Source organism: Heteronotia binoei, chromosome 1 (genome assembly GCF_032191835.1).
Source record: "Heteronotia binoei isolate CCM8104 ecotype False Entrance Well chromosome 1, APGP_CSIRO_Hbin_v1, whole genome shotgun sequence".
Classification (NCBI taxonomy): Eukaryota; Metazoa; Chordata; class Lepidosauria; order Squamata; family Gekkonidae; genus Heteronotia; species Heteronotia binoei.
The window spans coordinates 22,886,540-22,899,617 of record NC_083223.1 but is presented as its reverse complement, the minus strand read 5'-3'; the positions used below and the strand labels follow the sequence as shown (position 1 = coordinate 22,899,617).

The following is a 13,078-nucleotide window of genomic DNA, read 5'->3' as shown; positions in this document are numbered from 1 at the left end:
TGCAGAAAGAAAAGTTGATGAAGGTCTATGGCACTTACAGAGCTCAGCTTGCAGCCCTTTGGATCAAAGCCTTGAGTCTTTTTTTAAAAAGTAATGCTACATTGAAAATATGTTTGAGTTGTCGAAGACACGGACTCTTGGCTGAATATTTATGCTCCTCCATGCTGTGTCGACAAAGCACAGCGAAGTTTGTGAAGTGAAATAATTGGCAGAGCCACATTTGCTGGATGTCTCCTGATCATTTTTCACTTCCCTCCATAACTTCCTCACCAGCATTCACTGGTTTATTATTTGTTTTCAGATGACAATGATAGGTACAAAAGGCAGAGTCATTTAAGTAATTGGATGTGTTCTTCAAGGAGCTAAATAAACGGAGGGGTGTTATGCTATTTTTTTTGTGTGTGCCACCCATATGCAGAATCTGAAACGGACCCCAGTTTCCATTATTTGCATTAAAAGATGCTTAAAGATCATTGATGGTAGAGATGCACATCGAAGCCAGGAAATTGATGGTGCTCTTTCGTCAGGCTTTAATGCATCATCACTTCTCTGGCATAGAGGAGGCGGCGGTGTGATTATTTGCATCCAGTTATATCAGGCCTTTGTTATGAGCGAGGCTTCAATGTCTGACAGGAACCGGTTGAAACAGAAAAAGGGGAATTTGGGTTTCACAGAGTCTAATTAACTGTGCTTCTAACTTGTTAGCAATCATGGTCGCTGTTCGGAGTCCTTGGTGACTTGGGTGGGTCTCTGTTCTTGTGGACATCTATTTGGAACCGAGTTCCCTGAACCAATGTCTGCAGCAATTGATACGTTCTTGGAGACGCAACATGTTTTTTTTCCCGGGGTGGTATCAGCTTGCGGTCATGTTTGCCCGGTGGGATGTGTTAGCTTTGAGGTGCTTTGTCATCCAAGGGAAATGCACTAGGAAATTTTTAATCTCAGTAAATGAGCCAGCTAATCCTGTCCTTTGTTTTTTTCTTTTCTTTTTGTACTCTGAGATCACAGTAATGGTAATTTTAATAAGAGGCACCGAGGGAAGCAAAGTTGTCCCCCTAAAAGAAAAGGGAGGAAAGCATTTAGTAGCAGGGTCTGAGTTGCACATGCCATCCCTTTCTAGAGACAGGTGTTTTTGCCGATCGGTTGCTCTTCCTCTCATTCCCCTTCATTCTTTAGCCACCTGATTTATTTAAGGGTAAATCCGTGCTGGCCCAAATGAAGTGCGGTGCTGCCTCCTTTCTGCTTATTGCAGCCTGCGCCAATAATTCATTTTTTAGCTCATTAACTAAGAGGGGATGTGAGCAACGGGTCCTCAAGGGGATTGGAACGAGGCAAAGTGATCTAGTGCTGACAACTCTGCTCTTGGACTGGCCTTCCATTGGGGAAAAAAGAAATCTGAAACGAGATCAGCTGTGGATCCCAGACACGGGTGGTGCAATCCCCTTTGTGTGCCTTGATTCCTGGTGATTGCACTGGAAAGCTCTTATTTCATTTTTTTTTTTTTTTTAAATCAAGCAAAACTAGCTCTCCTTTTGACTGTGTGTAGTAAGGAGCTCTTCAGTCGCCACAGCCCAGAAACACAATCACTGTCATAAAAGAGGGTCAAGCTGTAGCAGAACCCTTTGGAGTAGCCTGCCTGAGACTGTATGAGATGCCTCAACTTTATTGACCTTTGTAAACAAAAACAAAAAAATGGCTGCACTGATTTCCACCAATTTTCTATGAGGGCTTGGAAGAGTGCACACGCACACCAGTGTCAGTACTCAGTACTGTTGAGTGGTGGTAGTGGAAAGTGCCATCAGATTGGAGCCAACTTATGGCAAACCCATATAATAGGGTTTTTGAGGCAAGAGACATACCAAGGCAGTTTGCTGTTGCCTGCCTCTGCTTAGTGATCCCTGGACTTCCTTGGTGGTCTCCCATCCAAGTCGTGGCCAAGATGGACCCTTCTTAGCTGCCAAGATCTAACGAGATCAGGCTAGTCTGCACATCCAGGGCAGGAACTGGCAATTATCACCACAGAAACAAAACAAAAAAGCCGTGGTCCTTTCGGTAAGCTTGCAAGACATTTCTTTTTTTCAAAGGGCTTCCATGTTGACTCATGAAGACTGGAGTTCACTTGTTTAATGACAGTGATTGCATTTCTGGGCTATGGTGACAGAAGAGCTCCTTACTGCACACAGTCAAAAGGAGAGCTAGTTCTGCTTGATTTTTTTAAAAAATAAATAATTAATTTTTCTACAAAAAAGCCCAGCAGAAACTCATTTATGTATTAGACCCCGCCCCTAACATCACCAATGTTCCACACAGGGCTTTTTTGTAGAAAAAGCCCAGCAAGAACTTATTTGCATATTGAGCCACACCCCCTGGTGCCAAGCTAGCCAGAACTGTGTCTCTGCTCAAAAAAAACCCTGAATTAACTGCCCAGTGCAGTCACTAGGAATCAAGGCGGGCAAGCCTGTTGAATGCACTGGCCTTAGGAGGATGTAACTTTGCTTAGGAATGTATTGCAAGACTCCTTAGCTGGTCAGTTAAACCATGGCCATTTCTGACCAGCATCAGCTCTGCCTTGTCACTTTCAGCTTGTCGCCTCCCATGTGCAGCTACCACTTTCTGGCAATGATTTCACACAGAGAGAGAGAAAGAGAGAGGGAGGGAGGGAGAGATGCTTCTGGAGGCTTAGTAAAAGAAAAAAAGAACTGATCCACTAGCCGGATGACACTCAACAGTGACTCTCCATTCTAGGTTGCAGATCAGTCCTAAACACCATGAGTGAGATCAGGAACTGCTGCAGGACTCCTGAGTTTAGAGGACAGATAAATTACCAGAATTGACCAAAACAGTTTTCTAACTGATATAGCAGGTGGCAGTATTTATAACTGTGCTAAATTTCTTGCTTGACAGTGTAACACTTTTGTTAAGGGGCTCTGGGAGGGAGTCAGCAGACCCAGTATGTTTCCTAGATTACGACTTTATTTGATTTTCTGGAATCCACCTCTGCAGTATTCCCCATCATTCGCCTTTCCTCTGAGTTGGCCTAGCTTTTCTATGAACTCCTGTTACTGAATGACAGACCAGTTCTGCTAAGACATTTTGATTTTTGACTTGTGTGAACTACCAACCTGTCCCCTCCCAGCCTTTTCTGTACTAACTGGGTCTATAGCTGATGATAAACTAATAGTGTGGGATAGTCATGTTCTGCTAAATGTTTGTATCCAGGAGGGAAATGTGTGTATGTGTGTGTGTGTGTGCAGGGCCGGTACTAGGGTTTTCAGTGCCCTAGACAAGCTGACCACTAGCACCCCCCCAAAAAAAATTTAAAAAAAAACAAAACGGAGAATTGTAGGAGAAATGAAGAAACTTGAAACTATTTACATTTTTAATGTACAGTTTTTAATTTTACATTTAATTTTGTTTTAAATTATGAAATTAAACAATAAAAATTGTGAGAATACTACCATACTTGATCCTTTTAGCTGGAGGTGCCAGGGCCAAGACCTTCGCATGACCATTTCTACTTGATCCTTTTAGCTGGAGGTTCCAGGGACAAGACCTTCACATGACCATTTCTACTTGATCCTTTTAGCTGGAGGTGCCAGGGACAAGACCTTCACATGACATTTCTACTTGATCCTTCTAGTTGGAAGTGCCAGGGACAAGACCTTCGCATGACCATTTCTACTTGATCCTTTTAGTTGGAAGTGCCAGGGACAAGACCTTCGCATGACCATTTCTACTTGATCCTTTTAGTTGGAAGTGCCAGGGACAAGACCTTCACATGACCATTTCTACTTGATCCTTCTAGTTGGAAGTGCCAGGGACAAGACCTTCGCATGACCATTTCTACTTGATCCTTTTAGTTGGAGGTGCCAGGGACAAGACCTTCACATGACCATTTCTACTTGATCCTTTTAGTTGGAGGTGCCAGGGACAAGACCTTCACATGACCATTTCTACTTGATCCTTTTAGCTGGAGGTGCCAGGGACAAGACCTTCACATGACCATTTCTACTTGATCCTTCTAGATGGAAGTGCCAGGGACAAGACCTTCACAAGAGCATTTCTACTTGATCCTTCTAGTTGGAGGTGCTAGGGACAAGACCTTCGCATGACCATTTCTACTTGATCCTTTTAGCTGGAGGTGCCAGGGCCAAGACCTTCGCATGACCATTTCTACTTGCTCCTTTTAGCTGGAGGTGCCAGGGACAAGACCTTGTGCACGTGAGAAAGATGCTTTGCTTCTGAGCTATGGCTCCCACCCCATGGCTTTGTTAAAGTAGAGTAGGAAGGACTTCAACAGATGCCAATTTTTAGAAACTGTAATTGGCTTTTCTTCAGCTTTAATTTATCCCTGCTGGGCTTCAAGGAACACACTGCCCAGGCACTGTCTGCTTTCGCGTTTCCCAAGTCTGTAACACTCGGGGAATGCAAAACCATCTGGGCAGTGTCTGCGCTCCATGGAGCCTGCTTTCCGTTGGGGAAGGCAGGCTCCAAGGAGCACACACACCGCACTTGGGGATAGGAGGTGCCTGGTGGTGCCCCCTAGGCCTGGTGATGCCCTAGGTGGTCACCTACTTGGCCTACTCCCACGCACCGGCCCTGTGTGTGTGTGTATACGCATACACATATAGCATTATTATAAATTTTACTGATATAAAGGATGTGTAGCACACAATTTACAAATAATAATAAAACATACAAAACTCTTTATTGTTATTTTCATATAGTCAACCAATCAATCTTCACAGAATGCATTTGTTGATTTTCACCAAATTCTTGTACTCACAGCCAACCTACAGTTGCAATGTAACCATTCTTTGACAAATGGAGTAGCATCCCAATCCACTGACTCCTTTCCCAATAAATTTATTGCCTTTAAATCTGTTATGTGACCTACTGTTAAACTATTTCTCACCCTCCTATTTGTTTCTCTTAGTGTTGCTTCTGCAAAGACTTAACCCAACCCATTTTGGTGTGCTATTCTGTGCCATTGTGAGATTAGCTGACTGTTTCCAAGTAATTATTTATAGGATCTGAGAGGCATTTTGAGCTCACTGGGGTGCTCAAAGCTAGATATCAAGGATAGCTTTAAATGTGATATCAAAAAACAACCATTAAGAAATAGAATAATTATAATTTGATAGTCTTTTTGTTTATTAGTGTTATGATTTTGTTGTCATGTTGTTTTCACTTGTGTCAGTCACCTCCAGAAGCTCTCCGGAGCAGTGGCATATTGCATTTTCATAATGATTGAATGAATATGAATGATACATGATTGTTGATCATCCCTTGTGGTCTGACATCTCAAAGTCTGCATGTTAAGTAGCATTGTTATAGTCTGTCATTATTATGCAATCATGGCCATATTAGTTTTCATAGAATATAATATTTAAAAGCCCTGACTTGGATGGACCAGGCTAGCTTATTCTCATCAGATCTTAAAGGCTAAGCAATGTCATTCCTGGATAGTCCTTGGATGGGAGACCACCAACAAAGTCCAGGACTGCTATGCCGAGACAGACAATAGCAAGCCACTTCTGTTCATCTCTTGCCTTGAACACACCACAGGGTTGCCATAATTTGGCTGTGATTTGGCAGCACTTTCCACCACCAGTATTAAGATAATCAGTTGTACTTTAGAGAATGTTTTATTTGCAAAACATACATTTTCTTAAGTTTTTGCCTGCTTTGTCGCTAGTAAGGCTCGTTAGGTTGTAGGAGCCAGTTTGGTGTAGTGGTTAAGTGTGCGGACTCTTATCTGGAAGAACCGGGTTTGATTCCCCACTCCTCCACTTGCATCTGCTGGAATGATCTTGAGTCAGCCATAGCTCTCGTAGGAGTTGTCCTTGAAAGGGCAGCTGCTGTGAGAGCCCTCTCAGCCGCACCCACCTCATAGGGTGTCTGTTGTGGGGGGAGAGGATACAGGAGATTGTAAGCCGCTTTGAGTCTCTGATTCAGAGAGAAGGGCGGGGTATAAATCTGCTGTCTTCTTCTTAGGTCACAGTCCCATGGGTACTTGATGAAGATGGTAAGAATTGTACTATGCGGTCCTTTGCAGTGTTATATTGGCTTAGACTGAAGTTACTGTTTAGGTTTGTACCTTATTAACTAATCTAAAACAGGGGTCACCAGCATGTTACTTTTGGGCACCAAGATGCCCTCTGACACCGTTCCTGGTGCCTGCCAGGTGTTTTTAAGTGAATGGGGCCAGGTGGGGCTTTGGCCCAGCAAAGCTTCTGATTGGACATTGGAGATTTGATTGGCTGTACAGATTTTTAAAATGTGGCTTCAACAGCAACTGCCACTGCAACTCAAGGATTTGTGTCTGAAGGTAAGCTGCAGCAGCCACTGAATTTCTGGCTCCGCCTCCTATGGCAGCCATTTTGTGGCTGTTCTTGCCACAGTGTCAGAATTTCAAAGGTGCCCACAGGCTTGAAAATGTTGGGGACCCCTGATCCAAAAAGTATAGCTGAAAGTGCATGTCTTTTGATTCTATGGGGTCACCCGATGTCCAAATCCAGTTAAACAACCAACGCTTGGAGTGGTAACCTCACATTCTACTCCACTCAGTGAGCATCCCAAGTAATACAGTCCCATTCAGAATGCCTGAAGTAGCTAGGAAACCTTGTTCCTGCCACCAGCAGAAAAGGGTGCAAATTTGGGGCATTAGAGGAGCCTTTTATATAGCCTGGTATTTTACCAGCTCTGGCTTGAGAAATACCCAGAGATTTTGGGAGTTGAGCCTCAGGAGGGCGGTATTTGGGGAGAAGAGGGACTTCAGTGGGGTATGATGGCATAGTGTCAACCTTCCAAAGTGGCCATGTTCTCCAGGTGAACTGATCTCTATCAGCTGGAGATCAGTTGTAATAGCAGGAAATCTCCAGCCATCTAGGAGAGATCTGTTCACCTGGGGAAAAAATGGCTGTTTTGGCATATACCCCACTGAAGTCCCTCTCTTCCCAAATCCCACTCTTCTCACTCTTCTCAGATTCCACCCCCAAAATTTCCAGGGATTTCCCAACCTGGATCTGGCAATCCTAGTACTGATCCTTGAGGAAACCCCCTTGGTTAAATCCTCTATCTTGAAAATGTCTAGTTACTTTCACCTCAGCTTTCCATGTTCTATTTGCATGTTCTACATCAGTTTCTGTACTTTTCACATTCAAATAACTCCCTTGTGGGCCGGCCATGTATGTGTTTGAATATTGAAGACTGCAGTCCTAAACCACTTTTCTAAAAATAAGCTCCTTTAATTAGGATCACCATCTACATGGGCTCTATTTAATATGTTTAAGAAATAATATCCTTTAATCTATCCAAGTAGAGAAAATACAATATATTTTTCCTGCTTGAATAATGGCAAATGTCAAGACATCCTGGTGAACATCTCTGAACATATTTCATTTCTCTAACCCCTGCTAGTCATTCTCAAAGTATGCCATTCAGTTCTTTGAAAGCAAAGTTTTACAAACTATCCAAAGTTGAGGCAATCTTTTTTCATTATATATATTTTTAAAAAATGTTTTTTTGTCGAGTAGGCAAGTTCTTCCTTATGTACAGTAAATTTTGCAGAAGAACCTGATGTAACAAGCTTTGTATATAAAAGTATCCAGAAAGGTTATGCAAAGGTCACCCTCCCCTGGCCAGGAAGTGATGCAAAACTAATCCAGATTTACTTTGTAAAGGACCTGTTTACATAAGCATTTGAAAACAGATTAAAGTTAACCTGACACTACATTACTTGGGAATAGGTTAAGCATTGCTGAAGAACCTCAAAAGACCATTTCTTTTTGTGATGGAAGGAGTAAGCCCTGAGCATTACCACACTTCCTTGCAAGTGTCTCTCTGTTTGAAGACACTGCCACAATGATTGACTGTCCAAGGACATCTTCCAAAGCAAACTCACCCCGCTCAACACCCTGTAAGCATACCTTGGGGCAGGGTTCTTATGGAAGACTGTGAAATGTAATCTTAACTGTTACTTTTGTACAATTTGGTTATTCTTTTATACTGCACGCACGGAATAAGAAACCTATGAGGAATCTGGAGAGTTCAAATAACATCACTGATTAGCCTCACATGGAAACTTTTCAACTTCTCAATGGAATGTGTGAAATGGGGATAGAAATACTGGCATTTATTGGGAAGGCCATGACGTTATACTAGTTCATCAGTTCCATGAAAGAGAAGTTAAATGTCCACTTTAAAAAAAAAAAAGCAAAAACCTTCTATACCTATGATACATTTTCACTTAAGCTGAATTCACTTCTGAAGGCAGAACAGTGTCCTTTTTTCCCTCCCTTTTAAATGCAGCATGAAGTAGATCAGGGGTGGCCAAACTTGTTTAACTTAAGAGCCACATAGAATAAACATCAGATGCCTGAGAGCCACAAGGGAAGGAAGGAAGGTAGGTAGGTAGATGGGTAGGTAGGTGGAGGTGGAAAGAAAGCAACTTTAGCTTTAAATGTTTTCTCCAAGCTGGCTGACGAGAGCCACACCATATTATGCGAAAGAGCCACAGTTTGTAATGTATGTAATGTAATGTAAAATTTTATTTATATCCCGCCCTCCCCGCCGAAGCAGGCTCAGGGCGGCTTGGCCACCCCTGAAGTAGCTCTTTGTGTTGGAAAACTGATCACATAACTGGCTTATCTTTTCTGTATAATAAAATGAAATATGAAATGTCCTACGTAGCTTTCAGAAGCATATGTATAAACTGGCCATCAAGCCACACCTGATTCATGGCCAGCCCAGCCCAGGGGATTCTCAAGGCAAGTGAGAGGGAGAAGTGGTTTCCCATTGCCTTCCTCTGCAGACTCTTCCTTGGTGACCTCCCCCCCCCCCCTCCAACTACCCAGCCTGCTTAGTTTCCAATAGTGGGCTGACATACTATTCCGGCAGCCTTTTCAGAAGTTTGCCTGTCACATTGTTATTCCCACTATACCTCCATGAAGTTCAAGGCAGCATATGTAGCCCTCCCCTCCTATTTTTTCTCCTCAAAGTAACCCTGTGAGGTAGGCAGGGCTTTTTTTTTTTTAGCAGGAACACAGTTCCGGCTGGCTTGGCATCAGGGTGGGGTGGCGTAGTATGCAAATGAGTTCCCACTGGGCTTTTTCTACCAAAAAAAATATCCTTGGAGGTTGGTTTGGTTGAGTCAGAGTGAATGGCCCAAAGTCACCCAGTGAGCTTCATGACTGAGTGAGAATTTCTCCCAGGTCCAAATCACTATACTACACCACCCTTCGCAAAAGAATCGGAAGGCTCTATGACCAGGCAAGAGAGCTCACTTCTTTCAGCAGCTCTATCAGTGCAGCTTCATGTGTGAATTTTTTTTCTCCACAAGGATATTGGTGCTGTGAGATGGGAAACTCTATGCACAGAGTAGACCATCATGGGGGAGTCTCTTCGTGCCACATGTCATTGGCCACTGCTTCACAACTGTACACCCAGCAAAACCTAGATGCTGTGTCCCCCCCCTATTCCAACTGCCATTATTGCAAAATGTATACATTATGATTCAGTCACATGCATTCATCTTACCATGTTACTTTTTCATAACCAGGGAGAACAGTTTGTAGGAGCGCTTTTGTAGAACGGCAAAGTCATTTACTATAGCCACTACAGTGGCATGTGTGCAGAGGCGGCTGTTTCTGATGAGCTGCACATGGCCCACGTTTGTGTTCTCATCTCTTTGCCTCATAAATCTACACCGTTGTAACATCTACTCCACTTGTGCATCAAATGTCATGGGAAAGCAGTACATTCGCTCAGCTACGACATTGTTCACCTCCCATTTTACCAGAGTCCAGGTAGCATTCTGATTTTGATGGCCACATTAAAAATGTTCTCTTTCTGGTCCAGTCCATATATGATATACGTTAGCCCAAATAATCTGCAGAACTAGCTTGTCCCTGTGTTTCAGAGGACCGGCAGAAGGATGGATAGACTTGGCCCCGAATGAAGTCTGTGTGTTTGCTTCTCTAGGGAAGAAAAGGAGCACTGGATCCGGGCAAAATATGAGCAGAAGCTCTTCCTTGCTCCACTGCCATGCTTAGAGCTTTCCTTGGGGCAGCACTTGCTACGAGCAACGGCAGAGGAGGACTTGCGGACGGTCATCCTTCTTCTGGCACACGGCTCACGAGAAGAAGTGAATGAGACCTGCGGAGACGGGGATGGGCGTTCGTCCTTACATCTGGCTTGCAGAAAAGGAAACGTCGTGCTGGTGCAGCTCTTGATTTGGGTAAGTCCCCACTCCAAAGATGGGGTCATGTTGCCTTTGACTGTGTTGTAGCCCCACTCCCTGACATAGAATAGAGTTGGAAGGGACTTCCAAGGGTTATCTAGTCCAACCCCCTGCACAATGCAGGAAGTTCACAAATGCCTCCCCACACACACCCAAACATGTGAGTTTATGGGTCTTTTTAAAAACAGAGGATGGTTCTGAAAATGACTGAGGTGTAAGGTCTATCCGCTCATAAGTATTTTATGAAGAAAAGGCCTTAGACCTTTGGGGGCAGTTGAGATGACAGTGCTGGGACTCAGCTGGCACTTGGAATGGACTGGGGGAGGGCCAGACCTAGGATGCAGCAAGTGGATCTGTAATTGAGCCACTCCAGTGTTAAAACTCAGAGTAAGAAACTTGCGTAATGTTCCCTGGCTTCATCTCAGCTCTGCCTAGGTCTCTTTTCCCTATTCTGTGTATTCCTGGTCATCAGTGAGGGCAGAGCTAGCAACGCTGTGTGCTCTCTCCCACAGTACGGTGTTGATGTCATGGCCCGCGATGCCCACGGAAACGGAGCTCTGGCCTACGCCAGGCAGGCCTCAAGCCAGGAATGCGTGGACATCCTCCTGCAGTACGGCTGTCCAGATGAGCGCTTTGTTCTCATGGCCACTCCGAATTTGTCCAGGAAGAACACTAACAGGAACAACAGCAGCACGACCAGAATGCCTTCCATCATCTGAAGGATCCGGTGCTCGTTTTTGTGGCCTCACTAACACCCACAGCACTGCAATTATGCATAACCTTCACAGCTGAGGTTCTGTGAGTCTATAAAATATGCCTTCTCTTTTCCTCTCCAGCCCTCACTTTCTCCAGGGGGAAACAAATTGCCAGGATCTTGTAAAAAGAGACCAGAAGGAGAAAAGAGGATTGCAGAAACCATTTGTTTTAATAAAAAGATCTTAACTGATGAAACTGTGAAAAGGGGGAGGGTAAGACAAAGAGACATCACGGAGTCACTAATTATAGCACATGGCCGAGGCCTGTTGGACAGGATGTCTGCCGGCGGGGGCCTCTGGCCAGCATTGCATGAGAGTCACTGGCCAGGAACGGCAGGAGGAAGAAAAGAGAGAGAGAGACCAGAAATTGTAACTTTTCATAACTGACAGTTAAGCACATCGGTACATTTCACCTCTACCAAACTGAACCACTTGGATTTCATTCTCTTTTCCGAAGAGCTTGACGGCATAAATCAGGAGCAAGCACAGAGTTTGTCAGGTTTGAAGCTCCTATGATGGTATGTGTCAAATCAGTTGTAGCTAATCTGTCCGGGGAGAATACTGGCTTCATTACACATCTATAGTTGAGTTCTTCCAGCATTACTGCTGTTTAATAGAACATGATTAGTCATCACGGAGAAAAAAGCATATTAGCTGAGGAGGTAGTTACACGGCACGCTTCAGTGATTGCTTCGATGTGATTGCAATATTCTTAGAAGCATCAGATTATCCCAGACATGTTCTTTCAAGCCCTTGGAGTCCTCCTTTCTAAATTCACTGTCATAATTTAGTATCTGTTTAATTTTTCAGTCCAAAGAGAGGAAATCAGTTGCTTGAGTATTATTTGACTGTAGCCTTCCTCAATGTAAAAACAAGATGGGAAAAAAATAAATAAGAATAGATATGAGATGCAAAAAAAGAAGAATGAACACGGCTAAGGAAAAAAATATTCTGCATACATTTTTTTAAAAGAATTGCATAAAATGTGTATTTTTTTTCTTTTTAGTTATGAGAAATAACATTGTGTCACTTTTGCCAAGGTTAAAAATGTTCCATTTTTGGTCATTCATGTGGTGCATTGCCTAACTTATACTGATTTCGTATTGTGTCTTTAGGTTATATGTATGTGAAAAATCTATTGGGATTTTTAAAATGTTCATAATATGTATTGATTTTTTTGTAAGGCAAATACAAATTTTGTTAATTTATAAACTGTAATTGATGTGAAATAATGTGCAGATAGTTAGGATCTAAGGGAACACGGATCATAGAGACAGATCATGAAAACATTCCCACCAGAGAAATAGATTTTTATTCCTTCAATGAAGAACATATCTGACTGAAAATGTTGGCACATGTTTACAGTGCAAGGAAATATGGTTTGGGAGCATGAGCCATTGTCTTCCAGAAGCACAAACATCTTTTATTGTAAGTTTTGCGATGCTGCTGTGGATGGCAACTGGGCATTGTACGTTAAGAATCAGGGTGTTTGGGTTTGGTTGGTTTGTTTTCTGATTTTAACCTGAGGTTCCCTCTCTTCATGGCTTGTACTCCGAAGTGGATCTTTGTGGAATGAGCTGACTGCTGGAAAGGGCTTTGGGACTTTACTTTGAATGTCAGCTACAGCTTCAATATTTTGGTAGCACAGAAGTGGTTCCTTTGCGGGCTGTGTTTCTAATTCTGAATTGCAAGACATGGCCAGGAGGGAAAGGGTATGTTGCAAAGGACATTTATTTGCTAAAAACTGAGCTCAGATAAATTATTTTAAGCCGATTAGATGCAAGTGAAACAAGGATTTTTTCTATCTGCCTGCCTTTAGTAACCCTGCGTTTTTTTAACTACTTAGGGCTATGCATTTCTCATGAAGGAATGGGGGTGGGGGGATAAAGCATGGGATTAAATGTACGTCGATAAGACTGGAAACACAACTTTCAGGTGATCTTTTGGCAACACAAGAAAGGGGTCTTACTTGGGATACCTACCAAGACAGAGGAGTCTCAAAGGCAATACTCCAGTACATTAGATGATCAGATTTTCCTGGCCTTATCTTTGCACGTATTTATTGGATCTGTTAGAATTT

General features: G+C 43.2%; 1 protein-coding gene across 5 annotated transcripts in view; it reads left to right on the top strand.

Annotated features, from left to right (window-relative positions):
- AGAP1 (ArfGAP with GTPase domain, ankyrin repeat and PH domain 1) overlaps window positions 1–12,210 on the top strand; it is a 505,789-nt gene extending 493,579 nt beyond the window's left edge. For all 5 annotated transcript variants that reach the window (XM_060232474.1, XM_060232501.1, XM_060232465.1 and 2 more), the window contains 2 exons: window positions 9,985–10,240; window positions 10,756–12,210. In XM_060232474.1, coding sequence (XP_060088457.1) covers window positions 9,985–10,240; window positions 10,756–10,962 — 463 coding nt within the window. In that variant the 3' untranslated portion in view covers window positions 10,963–12,210. The remainder of the gene's footprint in view (window positions 1–9,984; window positions 10,241–10,755) is intronic.
- Window positions 12,211–13,078: the final 868 nt, after the last annotated feature.